At 36.4% G+C, this 18,535-nt stretch overlaps 4 protein-coding genes across 7 annotated transcripts; 1 reads left to right on the top strand and 3 right to left on the bottom strand.

The window, feature by feature from the left end:
* The first annotated feature begins 530 nt into the window (after positions 1–530).
* LOC116009738 (fasciclin-like arabinogalactan protein 2) lies at positions 531–2,540 on the top strand. The gene is made up of 2 exons (XM_031248862.1): positions 531–1,259; positions 1,848–2,540. Exons 1-2 carry the CDS (start codon positions 564–566, stop codon positions 2,313–2,315), a joined length of 1,164 nt encoding a protein of 387 aa, XP_031104722.1. The 5' UTR covers positions 531–563; the 3' UTR covers positions 2,316–2,540.
* Positions 2,541–2,657: 117 nt separating this feature from the next.
* Positions 2,658–5,140, bottom strand: LOC116009740 (nitrile-specifier protein 5). 2 transcript variants are annotated; one of them, XM_031248867.1, is made up of 3 exons: positions 4,985–5,140; positions 4,499–4,581; positions 2,658–3,719 (listed from the first exon to the last, which is right to left on the bottom strand). In XM_031248867.1, the coding sequence occupies exons 2-3, from the start codon at positions 4,526–4,528 to the stop codon at positions 2,775–2,777; spliced, it is 975 nt and encodes a 324-aa protein (XP_031104727.1). In that variant the 5' UTR covers positions 4,529–4,581; positions 4,985–5,140; the 3' UTR covers positions 2,658–2,774. The 2 variants fall into 2 exon arrangements, with proteins under 2 accessions (XP_031104727.1, XP_031104726.1); XM_031248866.1 differs by having other exon boundaries at positions 4,499–4,618; positions 4,985–5,103.
* Positions 5,141–6,067: 927 nt separating this feature from the next.
* On the bottom strand, positions 6,068–11,202 carry LOC116009739 (nudix hydrolase 10-like). 3 transcript variants are annotated; one of them, XM_031248863.1, is made up of 9 exons: positions 11,029–11,162; positions 10,366–10,679; positions 8,226–8,354; positions 7,790–7,855; positions 7,469–7,609; positions 7,182–7,259; positions 6,957–7,007; positions 6,680–6,714; positions 6,068–6,506 (listed from the first exon to the last, which is right to left on the bottom strand). In XM_031248863.1, exons 2-9 carry the CDS (start codon positions 10,642–10,644, stop codon positions 6,209–6,211), a joined length of 1,077 nt encoding a protein of 358 aa, XP_031104723.1. In that variant the 5' UTR covers positions 10,645–10,679; positions 11,029–11,162; the 3' UTR covers positions 6,068–6,208. The 3 variants fall into 3 exon arrangements, with proteins under 3 accessions (XP_031104723.1, XP_031104725.1, XP_031104724.1); XM_031248865.1 differs by having other exon boundaries at positions 10,366–10,615; XM_031248864.1 differs by lacking the exon at positions 10,366–10,679 and having other exon boundaries at positions 11,029–11,202.
* An 834-nt stretch (positions 11,203–12,036) lies between these two features.
* Positions 12,037–15,207, bottom strand: LOC116010661 (nudix hydrolase 2-like). The gene is made up of 6 exons (XM_031250154.1): positions 15,029–15,207; positions 14,221–14,427; positions 13,318–13,395; positions 12,803–12,853; positions 12,601–12,635; positions 12,037–12,489 (listed from the first exon to the last, which is right to left on the bottom strand). The coding sequence occupies exons 1-6, from the start codon at positions 15,170–15,172 to the stop codon at positions 12,192–12,194; spliced, it is 813 nt and encodes a 270-aa protein (XP_031106014.1). The 5' UTR covers positions 15,173–15,207; the 3' UTR covers positions 12,037–12,191.
* Positions 15,208–18,535: the final 3,328 nt, after the last annotated feature.

The following is an 18,535-nucleotide window of genomic DNA, read 5'->3' as shown; positions in this document are numbered from 1 at the left end:
TATATATATATATATATATATATATATATATATATATATATATATATATATATATATATATATATATATATATATATATATATATATATGGTAAGGTTCCCGTGCGACCCTGCGGTCATGCACCATTAGGTACACATAAATGCACTATAAAGTATTCGGAAATGCACCATTAGGTTTGGTATTTTTTTTTTTTTTGTGTATGGTGCGTTTTGTGGTGCATTTCACTATAGAAGTTTCCGAACACTCTGTAGTGCATTTATGTATACCTAATTGTGCAATCTGTATACCTAATTGTGCAATCTGCACCGACTAGATGAGAAGCTTTGATGTCATTTGAACCAGTATATATATATATATATATATATATATATATCAAATAATACACATTTTTACAAATAATTCTTAACTACCCTTACAAAATTAAAAGATTAATATGTGATTTATTTAAAAAGACAGGTGAACAGAAAAGCCAATTTATAAACCCCTACAGTCCTACAATTTTGTGACAATAAACTCCAAGAGATCATAAAAGGAAACCTTTAATCTCTTTCTCCGCCGGAGAAATGCAGCTTTCAGCGGCGGCGCCGGTAATTTTATCACTATATGTGTACGCCATCTTACTCTTCTCCACGGCGCATGCCTACAACATCACCCAAATTCTCGCCAAACACGACGACTTCTCCACCTTCAACCGCTACCTAACTCTAACGCATCTGGCGGCGGAGATCAACCGCCGCCAAACCATCACGGTGCTAGTACTGAACAACGCCGCCATGAACGACATCCTCGAAAATCACTACTCGCTCTACACCATCAAAAACATCCTCTCCTTCCACGTCCTCGCCGATTACTTCGGCTCCAAGAAGCTCCACCACCTCAACAACGGCACCACTCTCACCGCCACCATGTTCCAAGCCACCGGCGACGCTCCCGGAACCTCCGGCTACGTCAATATCACCGCTCTTAAGGGTGGAAAGGTGGGATTCGCCTCCGAAGATAATACAGGCCGCTTTGCCTCAACTTTTGTGAAATCTGTTCTGGAAAAGCCGTATAAAATTTCTGTCATTCAAATCAGCCGCTTCCTCTCCTCCCCCTACGCTGAGGCTCCGGCGTCGGGCCCCACCGACGTGAACATTACCACGTTAATGGCGAAACAAGGCTGCAAAGCGTTCGCCGACTTGTTGGAGAGCACCGGGGCTGACGGAACTTTCGCGTTGAACGTCGAGACCGGTTTAACCGTGTTTTGTCCGACCGATAAGGTAATATTAGAACACGAATAGCTCTATCTCGTACTAATAGAAACTTTAGAATGATCGTTATACGTCTAGCCATATATAGTTGAATGGTATTGCAGCTTGGTAGGGAACTGTCAAAACGGACTTAGCTTAGGGGCTTGAACCATTCTATTCCCTGCTTAGAAACCTGTCAAAAAATAAGCTTTTTAGCCCGCCCTGCCTAGGCTTGCGAACTTGGTGGGCGGGCTTGGCAGGCCGTGGGCTGCCCGCCATATATATATATACTCCTTATATTATAAAATAGTGTATATTATATATTATATATTATTATTTTTTAAAAAATGCATGGTCTGGCGGGCGTGCCTAGTCCACTGGTCGAAGGCAGGGCAATTCGGGCCAACAAAACCTAGGCACGCCTCTGCGTCGTGAAGAAAAGCGAACAGTTATTTATTAAATATTTTTCTACAATGAGCTAATATTAATTTATTAAACATTTTTCTAGAATCAACTAATGTTATCATCTAGTTAAAGTCACTAATCAAATTATCCAATCAGCTAACACTTAAGCTATTTACCAAATACTCCATTATAATATATGAAAAATTCTTACAGGTAATCCAAGGTTTCATGCCGAAGTACAAGAATCTGAGCAAAGACGGGAAAATGTCACTTCTATTGTACCACGGCGTGCCGGTGTACCATAATCTAGGGATGTTAAGGTCCAGTAACGGCGTTCTAAACACTCTAGCCACCGGCGGGTCCAACAAGTACGATTTCACGGTGCAAAACAGCGGCGACGACGTGACGTTGGAGACCAAAGTGGTGACGGCGAAGATCACCGGAACCATGTACGATGAGGAGCCGCTGTCGGTTTTCAAACTGGATAAGGTTTTGTTGCCACGAGAGCTGTTTAAGGCGGCCAGCAAGTCCGGTAGCGAGTCATACGGCGCTGCGCCGGGACCTAACTCCGACGACGGAGTTCCGTCGGACCAGGCCGCCGGTCAGCGCAACGGTGGCGTGAGGAGAAGTGGCGCGTGGTTGGTGGCAATGATTTTGACGTTTTTGTGTGCTTGTATTTAATTTGTTAATTAAAAGAGCATAGTGTCGCACGTTAGATTATCACTATCAATATACCACGGAGTGCATATAGAAATGATTATTGATTATACACAAACACAAAGAGCGAGAGAGGGGGGGTTGAGTGGAATTAATAGTGGCTTGCTTGTTATTTATGCTCAAGACAATAATTGCACCTTAATTTCTTGTTGAATTTGTAATTACATTTTGTGAATGTATGAAATCTTTATTTGATAATTATAAATTATATTACTCCCTTATAAATACATCAGCTAATAATCGGCACTATATCATTAGGATGACTGGAAAACCTGTAAAAAGTGCTAGGCCAAAAACAATTAATGATATGTGATATGATTGTAATATGATTTCGGATTACTTATTAGTACGGCATATTAAAAGACAACTTGGGTACACACTACACACACTGCAGCAGATATACAAATCATTTTCCAATGGCCACTAAAGCTCAAAGCATGATGGAGTGAAAAAGAAAATGTCGCCAAGCCGATCATTGCTAGGGGAATTACCACCATATACCAGCAGGCCTTCTTGTCCGTCTCGCTGTCCACTTGCAAAAGCACACCATCCTCGTGGCCCTGGATGATCTCCGGTCGCTTCCCAGCGCTTCCAAACTAGCGTTTCAGCGTCGAGGGCGTAAACCTCAGCAGCAAATTTTCCAGCACCAAGGTGACCTAAATCACTAGGGTCTACTTCCCCACCATAGATGAATATGTACTTTCCAATCCCAGTCGTTGAGAAGACGCTGCGAGCAGTTGGTTTTTCGCCGTTGGTTTGGACTTGACTCCACTTTTCTTCAACTGGGTCGAAGCAGTGTACATCATCAAGCTCATAACCGCCAAATCCATAGACAACCCAGATTTTTCCTAGGACAACAGTGAGGCCAGGTCCCCCTCTGCCTCTACAACTGTCCCCAGGCAGGGGGAATTTCTTCCATTTTTTACTAACAACATTGTAAGCCCAGAGATCATTAAGACGACCAGTCACTCCACACCCACCAAAGACGTATATGTGCTGATCATCACTTGTCATTGAGTGGTAGCTCCGGTTGGGAGGCCCATTGTCTCCGCTAGACAATAGAGCCCACTTGTTCGTAGATGTGTCAAAAGAATAGAGCTCATTCAGCTCCTGGTGTTCAGCATCTCTCCCACCGAAGACATATATGGTTTCACCAATAGATGCCATTGTGACACCTACACGAGGGGGAGGGACATCACCGGTGGCCTCAGCCACAGACCACGTTTGATCATTCAGATCAAACACATATAGCTTATTGTCAACGGGAACACGTGGGGTGAACTCACCACCAAAGGCATAGACTTTTAGTCCTACAATGGTGATTGCGTGCGAGCTTCTTGCCCCAGGTCCAGTGCCCGACTGTTCTAGCTGCATTAAGTACATCACAGATCATGAGCAAGTATTAGTAAAATGTAGCAGCAAAAATTTCTTGGGATGATGGTTGGTTAGCAACTTAAATCCACAATCTAGGAAACAAAATGCCCGCATCAAGCAGAGTACTTTATATAAGTATACTGAACTCCAAAGAACGAGATATACAGAGGCGTCAAAAGAATACTAAAGAACATCTTATTCAAACTTAATTTCCAAAATGGAGACCTCTAACTGCAAATATTGGATACACCACAGCAATCAATTGGTTCTATAGTAAATAAGTAGTTGTGATTTGTGAAGTCAGAAACATCATTCAATTGGCTTCCAACTTAAAGAGGTTATGAACATGCTCATTCAAGTTTGTCTTTGGTCTAAAAAGGCAAAAAGAGGTCCAAAAAAAATACTTGCAAAGTACACAACCAATGTAAATAATGATGGGCAGAGAAAAGGCCTATATTCTCTACAAAAAGAAGCCACAAATGATTAATAAATATTTTCTGAAGTGGAAAAAATAAGTATAAGGAATTATATTTCTATAAATTCAATCTTATTGTTTTGAGCTTCAATTGGTTAAGTCAATGGCCTGAACCAGCCATCAGATCTCTAATAGGAGCCGTGCTATAGTTTGACCAAAAGATTCAAACAATCATGGAATTCCAAGAAAACAACACATATTTCCACCAAAAACATAATCAAAATAAATTCTAAAGAATGTAAAGCATACTCCCAATCAGCACTTAAGGAGTACAGTTAAAGATTAAGTATGATCAAACCTTAATCCATTTGCCCTCTGTTTGAGCCATCGCCAACCAAACGTTGCTGTGGATTCGACTCTTGTTGTTGATTGCCGGTGTCACTGTGAGTTTAGGAATGAATGAATGATGATATAGTTTCTGTCAGTCAAATTCGAAGGCACTTCATGCTAAATTTCAAAAGTTTAATTCCAACTCATACAACACTATACTCATCCAAACTAAGAGAAAATGATAAAAGTTTAACAATATCATCACCGAAGCAAACCATTTCAATGCATGCTCCACTAATGCACATAACATTACAAACAGATTCGGAAACCATTCCATTCACTGCACTGCTGCGCAATATGTAAATGTATACATGCATACGCAGTGCTAAATGCAAATTCCGGCCGTGAAACTGATACTGCTGGGGTTTTAGGGTCATAACTACCAGAGGAACACTAAATCGCAGATTCTGTTACAGAAGAAAAATGATAATTGCAGAGAGGGTGCAGAACTTACAGCAGGATTTAAGTGACCGGAGAAGCTCGAGGTGGCGGTGAGAGCAGCCGCTGTCTCTATCAGAAACCCTTATGCTTTGATTTTTATGGAGAGATTGAGAGAGAAATCGGGAAATGGCCACAAGAAAGGAGAGAGAGCGGTATAGAGGAACAGGGAAGGATGAGTTTTTAATGGAGATTTTTAAAATTTTAAATTAAATGCAGATTAGGTGGCAAAAGTAATTAAATATCTTAAATTGATATGTTATCCAATACTTGTAACTTTTTTACATAGCTATTGCCTATTATTGATATTTGTATCTTAGAAGTTATAAGACTAATTCATACCCATAGGAATGTGGATGGGATGCCTTAAGTCCCTTTCCAATTTAATTAAATTTGTCTTTTAAAAGATTAATAGTATGTATCATGTCAAATTATATAAAAATTTATGTAAAAAAAAAATCAATAGAAATATCATTTTCCTATAAGAATTGATATATCCTTGAAGGGAGCATGAAAGGAGCCTTCACTATTTTATAGAAGGGAGCATGAAAGGAGCCTTCACTATTTTATTTTTATTTTTGACATATTGTATAATAATTAAAAAATTAAGCGCACAAAAAAAAGAGTAAATTGTATTAAAATTATCATGTATGATAAGTTTAACCAAGAAAATGTTGATAAGAATCAAATTTATTACTTTAAAATACAATAATTATCCTTTACCTACTTGATTACTCTTTTCGTATAAGCGTTAGTAGCATTAATCAACATGGTTTATATTAATTAGAGGCCGGTGTGACGTGGGGGCTGACAAGTTTGTCATTATGGGCTCAGATGTATGCTTCATGCTGCTATGTTTGATTGGTTAAAATGATGGTGGCTCCCACTTCCCACAGCCAACAGATTTCATAATACAGGTGTAGGCTACCTTAATCCAATTATTAATGTATTTGTTAAGATTAAGAATATCCAGAGTCATTGCTGGGGCAGGTTACACCTAGAGCAGTTTCGTAGAGGGGTTGATATGATTTACACAAATTTTAACCTAATATGTTAATACCGGATAAAAAATAATAGATTAGTATTTAGATTGACACGATCATTAACAAGTTGATATGATAATTTACTTGTCTTAGCAAATTAGCTTGTTTAAATGATCTTGTCAACATATTTGCATGAACTTACTTGTGACTTGTTATAAACAAGATTGTATGATATGAAAAGATAGATTAAGAGTTGACTATGATGGGGTATAGGTAGAGCTGCAGTATAGATAAGACTTCTTCTTGGAAAAGCCTGTGGTGTTGAGAAGTGCAGAGAAACCAGAATATGCATTCTCCTTCCTAGCCAAGCAAATCTTGGCAATGCTGTTGAAGATCTCATGCTCCTGCACAAATGGTTGTGCTGCGTATTCCTCTATTCTCATCCACTGTGCTGCCTTGATCTCAGAATCTTGCTTCTTAATGGTGAAAGACAGTGGCCTTAGCATGCAAACGAAGAACAAATCCGATTTGCCAAAGAACGAGTTGTGGCTTTGTCTGCAACCAAATCACGGAACCAATTAGTCTACACCTAATATATTAACCAATGTATAATCTTAACATTTAGGACAATTGGCATGCTATCTGACCAACAAAGTGTGTATCAATAGCATTGCATATATATAATGATGAATGTAAGATCAAAAAGTCGAAAAGGAAACAAGGTTGACCTGAAAGCAAGGAGTTCTACGAACTCTGTGTCAATCTGGAGGGGAAAAAGTAAAAAAATATCAAAACATGAACTATACCAAATACGGAGTATATTCATAACACTTCTTCTAACCACCTCAGATGGTGGTTGAAAAAGTTGAAAATTTCGCTAATTCCCATCCATTTTTTTTATTGGTCAGAAAAAAATGATTGGTAATAGCAAGTTTTCCAGCCGTGCATGGCCACAAATTATAAACGGCAAGTTTTATTAAAATGGGAGCTAAAGTAATTGCTTACTCCGGTCTCTTCTTGTACTTCTCTAATAGCAGCCGCCCATATATCTTCTCCCTAAAGTTCAGGTGACAATATTAAAGTAAGTGTACTATACTACTATATATACACTTGCATATGTAGTAACTGCTGATTTTAACATTTTTTGTGCACGCTCACTTGTATGTATGTATGTATGTATATATGTGTGTGTCTTTAACTGTCCAAATAGCTAGTAATTAAATTCATCACCTCCTCGACAACCCCAGTGGGCATCTTCCAGATTCCAGTGCCTGCAAACTTGCCCGAATTTTCCTGCACCACCAGAATCTGCAGAACATAAATATAATTAATTAATAGATGCATGAAACCCTTCAATTCCATGCATGTTAACGGTCTCAAATATACTTTTTCAGTACCATAAGAAGATCAAGCAACCATGTATGAATACCCCACATTCTGAGTTAATTACCTCCTTTTCTTTTTCAAAAAATTTATGGTTTGGAAGCTTTTCCTCATTTTTTGAGTAAGTTAATTACCTCTCCTCTCTGATTGATGACAAAAGCACCAACGCCAACTCGATGGGAAGCATTTGGAGGGAAAGTGTGGGGAGTGCTTTCTGGAATCCAATATACCATCATCAAGTATGTTGCCTCTGCATGGTGATACCAGAATCCTTCCTACAGCATTCATTAACATATATAAATACTAAATTTCCAGAAAAATAATATAATTAAAATAAACTATATTGCAGTATTTAACTTTGTAAAGACCATGTTGAGATATATATTAATTATTATAGCCAGAGATCATCAGTTAATGAATTAAATATAATTTAATTTAAATTGTATATGTATTACCTTCACTGCAGCATCCACAACACTTGAAAGTTCTATTGGAAGTTTCAACCAAACTCCCCTTTTACCCTACAAAGTAAACAAACATTCATAAAACCCAGAGTATATTTGGTGGAGATATCAAGGAATTGAAACTTGACAGTGCTAGAAGCTAACTTTATTTATTTACTTCGTTTTTGCCTTTTATATTAATAAAATGACTGAAAAGTTAACTTTCTTAACTAATCAACAAGACAAATCTCACTTGATAAGTCAATCATTGATCAGGGGCCATAAGTGTCCTCAGCCATCCCTATCTCTTCGATCTAATCAATTGATGTTTAGCTCGTCAAACAAGATTTATCCCATCTAGAATCCCGTAATATAATCATATTCTAAGTTATAAATGTATAAAAGAAGATGGAGTATACATAAGTACAAAAAAACAAAGTGATAGTACTTCTTGTCTCCATTGTGATATTGAAGCTCTTAGCAAAGCAACAAAGGTGGCAGAATCCATCTTCTTCTTCATGTCAACAATAACTCCTCCGTATGCATCATCAGTTGCCTCCAGTATTTCCATGTTCTCCTGTTATGTTCTTACGTCACAGGCATGAAAACATAAAGAAAAAGGAAGAAAGAATAATAGTTGGAACAGGAAAAGAAGAAAATATTGGGTTTGTTTGAGACCCAAAACTCCCTTAGTGATGTCAATCTGATCTTTCAACTTCACTTTAAGACCAAACTTATCTTTATTGTATACAAATTAAGAATTTGCTTAAGTGGGTTGCAAAGTATTGCCAGGCTCAAATTTCTTCAGTTAATTGGCGGCCTTTCCTAAATCGCTAAATCTATCAGGCATGTATTTAACGTATTATGTCAATCATTTGGCAAGCTAAAAGTTCCTGACAAAGTTATAAAGCACCCATGGAAACCTTAAGTAAAAGTACTAATAAAGAGGTAAAAAAATAGCAACATAGGTTACGGACATGCCTTCAAATTTTGTCTTTGGTTTAAAAGCAGGTCAAAAAAATACTTGCAAGTACACAACCAATGTAAACAATGATGGGCAGAGAAAAGACCTATATTCTGTACAAAAAGAAGCCAAGAATGATGACGCAGGATGGAAGCTCAAGAAACAACCCAACAAATTATTTAAGAACTCAAAGGGAGTAATATATTTTTTTCAATGCCTCCAGGACTACAGAATGGATGAATATGTAGGCAGCTCTCTATGAGAATCCGCAACAGAAATATAAATTCAATGTTTTGAGAATGGAAAAGACATCTAGAGCCACAAGAAAATAAATACTTGATATATATAAAAACAACTAATAAATGCATGGGACTTGGGACTTGGGACTTTGTACTTCAACTGCATGCACGTGTGAACGCCATCAAATGATTAAAAATTACTTCCTGAAGTGGCAAAAATAACTAAAAGCAACTATATTTCCATGAATTCAATCTTATTGTTTTGAGCTTTTAACTGGTTAAGTCAACAGCCCTGAACCTGCCACCAGATCTTATTAGGATCAAGCGAACCAGTGACCAAGCTCTGATACCACTGGTTAGATCAAGCTTACCACTTAGGCCATAAGCTATAGCTAGTAGTGAAGGCGCAACTTTATTTTATTTCCTTACTTATAGACCGCAATCACATTGTTTGAGAAGCTGGATGTTGCACTTGACCTTTTTTATCCTTTACCAGCCTCCGCCCAACCACCGGGTGCTAGACTTGGCATTTACCCCTCCGCCCAACAGATCTCTAATTGGAGTTGTGCTAAGGTTTTACCAAATGATTCAAAATATCATGGAATTGCAAGAAATAAACACATTTCCATCCAAAAAAAATCAAAATAAATTCTAAAGAACTTAAAGTACTCGTAATAAGTGGCTCTAGAAGACAGTACAGTGGTTACCCCAAAGTTCATATTTTATTTCAGAAAAGTGTATTATTACACTTCACTTGTTCTAAGTAAAATCCAAACCCACATCCATTCCCTCTTTATAGAACATTCAAATGCCACCCCATGATTTTATCATAAACAGTCCTAATTATACTCATCATAATAATAATTCAAAATGTCTCTCTTGATAAGTAAAAGGATGACATAAAAATCATACACAACGAAAGCAAACTTTTTTATCTGATAACAGTTCTGCGTTGAAATTAGGGATTCGTCACTTTCACCAATTGCACAACCCACAACAAATACAGTATGCAGAAAGCTAAATATTATGAAAGAAGCCTTAAACCTTGTTCACTCTTTCTTTGGAATCAGTATTCTAATTTTCCAGTTTAACTAAATTCAACCTCAAAGTGATGTTTCAATTAGTTAGGACTCCCAGCAGCGCAAGTGGTAAACACTAAACAGGGTTGACAATTAGAAGGGGCTGTTCCTACTGTCAAGTGTCGACCATGTGAAGTTCTATCTTGTTTATATGATGAACAAGATCTTTGAGCAGCATACCCACCTACCCATTCCCAATTAATACCCAAAAAAAAAAAAAGGAAAACCTGTCTGGACAAGTTAAACAGAAAAGCATCTAGAGATATGACAATTGAGTGTGGAAATTTGAAACAATGAACAGCTGACCTGATCTGTATCAAGAAAATAGGAAGGCAGAGAATGAATTTCATCCCTGCTAACATTGAAATGTTGAAGCAAAAAGTTGGTGGTATCTCCATCCAAGTGTGGGGGGGCCTCTACCTTCCTCCCCAAACGCCCATCAGAGGAACTAATCAACAACCAAATGAATCCAATGGCAACAAAAAGGAGCCAAAGAAACAAAAATCGCCTCCTCCTTTGGCTTGGTCCATGCTGGGATTCTCTTGGCTTCTTGAGCCTGAATTTGGAAGAGAAGCCTCCCATCATTCCATGGATTTTACAGTTCAATAGTTCATAGACATCTTCACCAAAACCCAATTACACATATTCAGATATAGCCTTGAGAACTTGAGACCAAACTCATTCACAGCAGAGAAGCTCATCAAAAGTCAATATGATATTAATTGACCCCTCAAATTCAGTCAGTCAATTCTTCCGCACACCAATTTCATTACACCAACCAAAAAACACAAAAAGCCCATTTTCTTTTCTAATGTTAACGTGTATAATACCCGCGAAGTCACAGCTAAACGCAGAGTCCAATCGCGAAACTGCTATTGCTTCCCTAGCATAACTGCCAGGGGAACACTAAATCGCGCGTTTTGTTAACGAACAAAAACGAAAACTGCAGAGAGTGAGTACAGTACTTACAGTAGGATCGCGTGACCGGAGAAGCTTAAGGCGGTGCCGAGAGCAACCACTGTAACGGATCAATCCTTTTGCTTTGATGAATACGGAGAGATTGAGAAAGAAATCGTGGAACGTAACGGGAAAGAGCAGTATACAGAAGCGCATTAAAATGAAGAATTAATTTATAAATTTCAATTGATAATAACATGGCTGCGCGTGTCGCATCAAATTATTAAAAATAAAAAAAAATAAAAAATAAATAAAAAGAGCATTTTCTTATAAGAATTGATAGATTTCTTTGAATATAGTAGACTGTGAATTTTGGAAGGACTAGTAGTAATGTTAATCAAGATTGAATTATACTCTCAAAGATTGTACTGATTTGTTTCTATTTTAAAATCTTTAAGATAAGATAAATTATGTGATGTAAAAAAAAGTAATAAAAATAATATTTTCAGAATGGATAGATTTCTTTGAAGGGGGCATATATAAATTCCAAAAGAGCTTTAACTAGTAGTGATGTTAATCAATCAAGATTGAATTATAATCTTGAAGATGGTACTTGTTTATCTTAACATATCTTTATTTTAAAGTTTTTGCAATAAGATAAATTAGTAGGTATATCTTAATTGTTTACAAATCTTGTAAGTGTTTGTAGAGTGAAGTTTATGACAAAAAGAATTCCATACTCATCATTTTTGGATTGGATTGACTTGTATAATAAGATTAATTAGAGGCAAGTGTCAAGTGGGGACCAACAAGTGTGTCATTATGAGTTCAATTGTATGGTTTTTGTTAGGTTGTTTAGAATAATGACAGGTTTGGACAATCATAAAGTTATATGTTTTTCTATTTTTAATTAGCAATAGCAATTTATTAATTTTATTGGTTTAAACAAATTAGTTATGAATAATCTAAACTCATTTACTTTGGAACGAGAATAAATTATGTCACACAAGGAAGTCTTTTAGGTGAGAAAAATCAAAACAATCTTTCATGAGATTATTTTGAAGAGGTTGAGAAGGAACATTAAACACTCAGACACCCTCATCATATTATAAAGATAAGTTGTAATAAAGAAAAATGGATCATCAATTTAAACTTTTTGTCATGACCATTTTTTATACAGCCATATAATGCAAGATTGTATGATATGAAAAACACTGATTAAGGGTTGAGTTTGACTATGATGGGGTATAGGTAGAGCTGCAGTATAGATAGCACTTCTTATTGGAAAAGCCTGAGGTGTTGAGAAGTGCAGAGAAACCAGAATATGCATTCTCCTTCCTAGCCAAGCAAATCTTGGCAACGCTGTTGAAGATCTCACGCTCCTGCACGAATGGCTGCGATGCGTATTCCTCCATGCCCATCCACTGAGCTTCCTTGATCTCACAATCTTGCTTCTTAATGGTGAAGGACAGTGGCCTTAGCATGCAGACAAAGAACAAATCCGATTTGCCAAAGAACGATTTGTGGCTCTGCCTGCAGTAACGTACCAAATCACAAAATCAATTAATCATAACTGTATTATTGTTTTATGTTTACCAATTAATATAATGTTTACTAGATTCTCGAATTTAAATTAAGGTGTACCTGAAAGTAAGGAGTTCTACGAATTTTGTGTCAATCTGGAGGGAAGAAATTAAAGTAGGAAACTATGTCAATCAAAATGCATCCCTATCTGAAGTTGTGAACGTGTGATATGATAAACACAACAACTAACATATAAATCCTAAATAAATCCCAATTTTGTTGCTGTATGTAAATTATTAAATAAAATTATATAATTACTTACTCCTGTCTCTTCTTGTACTTCTCTAACAGCGGCCGCACATATATCTTCTCCCTAGATGTCAGATGTCCACCGTATTAGATCAAGTGTAATATATATAGGCTAATATTTAAGTACATCCTCTTGTTCAGGTGAAACCCTTTGTAAATATGCACAAGCTATTGTACGAATGCATACAAGGTATCTTGTGTGCATTCATGCTGGGTGAATTGCGCAACTCTAATCTGTGTATATTTGTGTAGTATTTTGTGTATATTTATGAATGGTCTTGTGGGACTTGGGGGAAGATGCAGTCTCATTGATTATTACTCTAGGTATGTGTCTGTATTTTTGCATGCATACATAGATATATGTATGTCTCTTCTTTTTATTGTCACATGCTAAGGTTGGCACTTGTGAGTTGTGATTGTATATATATACATGCTTGTATTTGCATAGTGTAATTATTGACTGATTAAGTCTCGAGATGTTGATATCAATGCAATATGTATAAATTAAAAAAAATATAAAAAAATCACCTGCTCCACAACCCCAGTGGGCATCTTCCAGATTCCAGTGCCAGCAAACATGCCCCCATTTTCTTGCACCACTAAAATCTGCACAATATAAATACATTAATAAATGATCCACCACTCATAGGGTGAACAATCGTTATACCCTGCACCACGGTTCACATAGCAATGTGCATCACGTACGTAAAACGACGTCATTTTGGTGTTAGTGGACGCGGACGCGGACGCGAATGACTTCAGAGAATTCATTATCTATAATACACATAATCATTATCTATAATACACAGAACGTTTGCCCATAATACACAGAATATTGACACAAAATACACATATGTTAGTAGACGCGAATGACTCCAGAGAATTCATTATCTATAATACACATAATCATTATATAGAATACACAGAATTATCTATAATACACATAATCATTATATAGAATACACAGAACGTTTGCCTAGAATACACAGAATGTTTGCCCAGAATACATAGAATATTGACACAAAATACAGAGAACTCATCCTCCTAACATCCGAATGCACAAACACATCACAATCTGTGTTAATAACATGAATACACAGAATATTGACACAAAATACACAAACTCATCCTCCTAAACATTCGAATGCACAAACGCATCACAACATGTGTTATTAACACGAATACACATAACGGTTGCCTAGAATACACAGAATGGTTGCCTAGAATACACAGAATGATTGCCTGGAATACACAGAATATTAACATAAATACAGAGACCAGGCGAAACGGGAAACATGATTTCCAAAAAAAAACGGACGATTAGTTTACAATGCTCAAAACGACGTCGTTTAGGCACGTGGTGCACATTGCTATGTGCACCGTGGTGCATGGTATAATTACCCAACATTGTTTGTTGGGTTAGTTAATTACCTGTCCTTTTTGGTTGATGACAAAAGCTCCAACGCCAACTCGATGGGAAGCGTTTGGAGGGAAGGTGTGTGGAGTGGTTTCTGGAATCCAATACACCATCATCAAGTATGTTGCCTCTGCGTGATGATACCAAAATCCTTCCTTCACTGCACTATCCACAACGCTTGAAAGTTCTATTGGAAGCTTCAACCAAACTCCCCTTTTCCCCTACAAATTAAAGTCAAGTAAACAAACATTCATATAATAAATCAACTTTTACATATCCCCTCCCATCAAAATCTAAAATCTATCTCAATGTGTATTTTGGGTGAAACCTGCTTTACAGATATAAACAAATATAAATTATCTATAGTCACTGTTGCAAAAATCGGTCTATGCCCTCGCCTAGGCGCTAGATGCTCTTAAACCGTGGCGATTTCCCTCCTAGGCGCCCGCATATAGCGCCTAATTCGGCAGGCTTGGCCGTCTAGCGCCTAACTCGGCTGATTGATCAAGTTAACCAATTATATATATATGACATACATACATTCACACATGTGCACTGGTTTTTTTAGTTAGCTGCATAGTCGCCAGCCTAGGCCGTCTAGGCGCGCTCCTCTATCAATCCTAACTCCTAGGGCTTACTGCAACTATGCCTATATCCACACACATGTACTATTCTTTTAGTTAGTCGCATAGTCGCCGGCCTAAGTCGTCTATGTGCTCCTCGACTGCCCGACTAGCGCTTAGAGCTTACTACAGCCATGTCTATAACTTATCAATTCCCCACAAGGAGAGAAACAAGAAAAAAGAGATGGAAGATATATACTTGTTGTCTCCATCGCGATATTGAAGCTCTGAGCACGGCAACAAAGGTGGGAGGATCCATCTTCTTCCTCACGTCGACAATAACTCCTCCGTATGCATCATCGGTTGCTTCCAGTATTTCCATGTCGTTCTTCCCATGATCCATTTCTTGGAATAATATAGTATACACAAAACTACTCAAATATGCTATGATGCCGGAGCCTCTTAATTGGCAGTGCTGTATATATATAGATAGAAAGACTCTGAAAATGATAAAAGTATACGGAAGTTTCCTTTTATCTGTGAAAATTAAGAAACATCAACGGTTCGAGAGTTGTCTCTTCCGACCAATTTGTCTAATTTTGAATTGAATGCAATAATGTAATTGAACAGCTGACTTTTCAGCTAAGCAGCATTAAGTTGAACATCATGGGCGCGTACATGCCAAGTAATTTCATTAACTTTTGGATAACAAAACAAATCACAACCGATAAGAGATAAATAGTAAATTATACAATCAATCTACAAGTCAGAACTTATAGTTATGTGATGGGAATATTTAATTTCGTGGATATAAGTTCGCACACCACTTTTAGTGCATGTAACTTTGGAACGCACTAACTGACTAACTCGTTGCCAATGGTATAACAAGGAAGGAACGAAGGAAGGAAATATTATGGTGCTTCGCCATTAGAGTTGCAATACGTCAGATGGTTGTTGGCCGTTAAAACTACAGTTACATAACTATTTTTCAAGAAACTTTAAACCTTAAATCCTTGTAAATCAGGACTTTTCGTCACTGCGCACAAGAAGTCCCCCAGCTCGATCCCTGCGCATAAAAAGCATCCTCTTTGAGAGGTTGCTCCCACACTGTCGCTCGTGAGACTCAATCTCTGGTCTCTTCTCCCAAACTTCACAGTAACTAATTGAGTTGCCTATGCACCCTACAACTTTCTAATGTCTGTGTGTAGACCGGTTCCGTCGTCAATGGTGCCGGATAATTATCATCCCCAATAGCTGTACGAAGTATTTCAACCATAATAATAAATAAAGGATCACACTTGAGTATGACCGTCTTACATATCTTTATCTGTGAAATGGGTCGGGTCAATATGAAAATGTACTGGAATAACACCACATTGTTTGTGAAAAAGTTAGCTTTTTCCTATTTTACATTGTTATTATGAACATTTTTAAATGAGGAATAGAAGATTAAAATTGTTAAATTATTAAATTCTCTTAGAAATTAAAGTAAATTGGATGAAAAAATTGCAATAAATGCCTTAAGATGGTCAAATAGGTGAAGCATGACTCGTATACTTAAAAATCTCGAGTTCGATTAATGCAAACACTCTCTTAATTAAACTCGTCAAATAAACTAACTATAATCAAATTAAAAATCAAGAATTATATGAATTCCACAATAAATGTGGAGTTCAAAATGAAATGAATTTTTTTCATATAAAAAATATTAGGAGAACTTAGACTACTCGATTGAAAATATTTCTACATGTGGAAAAACTTAGAATATAGAAGGAAACTTATGCATAAAAGTTGACCATGAATGCTGATGCAATGCTATCATCCTTGCGTGACGAAATCATAGTGATGTTCTGAAGATGAGTATAGTATACTATCCCTCATGTATGGATAAATTAAATTCACTCATATGTAATAGTTTATAAACATATATAAAATAAATTATAATCATCATTGGATAAACTCGCTCCTTTTTAACGAAAATTATATTTATTTATTCGATCACTTATTTAAGAGTCATTTAACATGTTTTATAAATAGAGAGGTTTGTTTCATATGTTTTTGTGAAAATCATTGCAATTTGAATGCAAACCCTTACTATATATTCTTATACTTTGCTTTTTTATTATTGTTTACAAAATTTAAAAATAAATTTACTGAACACGTCTTTGGACTTATATGATCATAATGGATTTGTGAGTATTATATTACTCGTTAGACCACGTCTATATATTGAATTCCTAATTTATTTCCAAGAATGCACTGAGTCAAGTATGGAGTAGTTTCTATTGGTTTGACTTTGACAAGCTTGGTTTAATTTCCTAGTCAATTACCCACGTAGGGTTCAAATTAAGTTGAAATTCTAGATAAATGGTTTGGATTTGTCCTTATGTTCTCACCTAGGATATGGTTCTCACTTGATTAAAGACCTATGTTTCATTTCCTGACGAGTTTCTGAATTCTGACCATCCAGTTGAAGCAAATACTCTTCATTGTCCTGCTCCTTTTCCTTATTGTTTCTAAGTTTACACTGCTAAAAAAAATGTTGGATTTTCAATCACTAAAACATAATTAAAAATTTAGAATTTTTTATTATTGCTGACCAACTTTTCAACTGCTATGAGAATTCGAAAAATCATTTAATTTATTATATTACTATTACTGACTATCAACAAAGATGAATGCAAAACTTGATTTGTTAAATTATTAACTTAGCGTGCTCACAGAATTTCAATCCTCGCGGATGGTCATAATTTTTTCTGTAATGATAAATGTAAGTATGATAAATATATTTTTGACACACACTTGCCACCTCCTTTTTTTTTGGGTCATCTTGTCTTTCCTTCTTCACCATCTATAAAAGAACTTAAAAATTTTAAATTTTGGATTTGGTCATTAAAATTGTTCACCCACCTAGAAAATTTTGCAAAAATTTCAACCGCTTTGGCTGTAAAAAAAATTAAATATTTTACGACAATAAAGAAATCCCCAACAACCAGCCAAAGATAATCTATATTATTAAGGCAAATAAATTATACTGAGGGCTATGAACACATATCATTTTTAATAAATTAACAGTACATTATTTATATATTGAATGTTTATTATTTAGTACTATGTCAAATAACATTACCCTATTTTAGTACTTAAATACAAAGATAAGTGTTTAGCGTTTACAAGGAGAATTTTGAATCTTGATCTTGCATCATTATCTATAACTTATCACTTGAGATTAATTGAGGTGGTCGTATGAACTGGGTTTTATTTTTTTTTATTATACGATGAGATTAGGCAGGAATAAGGTGATGGATGAAAGGGAAAGGCCACCTATATTTTGTTTAATTTAATGTTGTTTCTTTTCCACGTTATCAAAAAAAAAAAAAAAAAAAAAAGAGGATAGATGCCAAGAGAACAGTACAGCGTAGGTTCTCCATGCATGACACAGCAAAGCTTTATTGAGGGTAATTGCAGTGAAGTTACGTAAAAAGTAAGAACGCAGAATCGCCGCTTTCTGATTCAGAAAAAACTACTTTTATCTGCTCTGGGAAAGTTGCAGATCAGATCGTGGTTCTGATGAGCTAGCCCAAAAGAAATTTCCTGGCTGGCTGGCTAGCAAGCTTGCAGTGCTTTGATTATATATTTATATATCTACGAGGTATATATTCCTTCAGACAAGTACGTGGTCGGTAGCGAGTAGCGACGAAATGGAACATAATGCTTCAAGGAATGATCGGAGAAACCAATGAAATCAAAACAAACTAATTAAATA

Source organism: Ipomoea triloba, chromosome 2 (genome assembly GCF_003576645.1).
Source record: "Ipomoea triloba cultivar NCNSP0323 chromosome 2, ASM357664v1".
Classification (NCBI taxonomy): domain Eukaryota; kingdom Viridiplantae; phylum Streptophyta; class Magnoliopsida; order Solanales; family Convolvulaceae; genus Ipomoea; species Ipomoea triloba.
The sequence above is the reverse complement of the archived record's forward strand: the minus strand, read 5'-3'. Positions and strand labels throughout refer to the sequence as shown.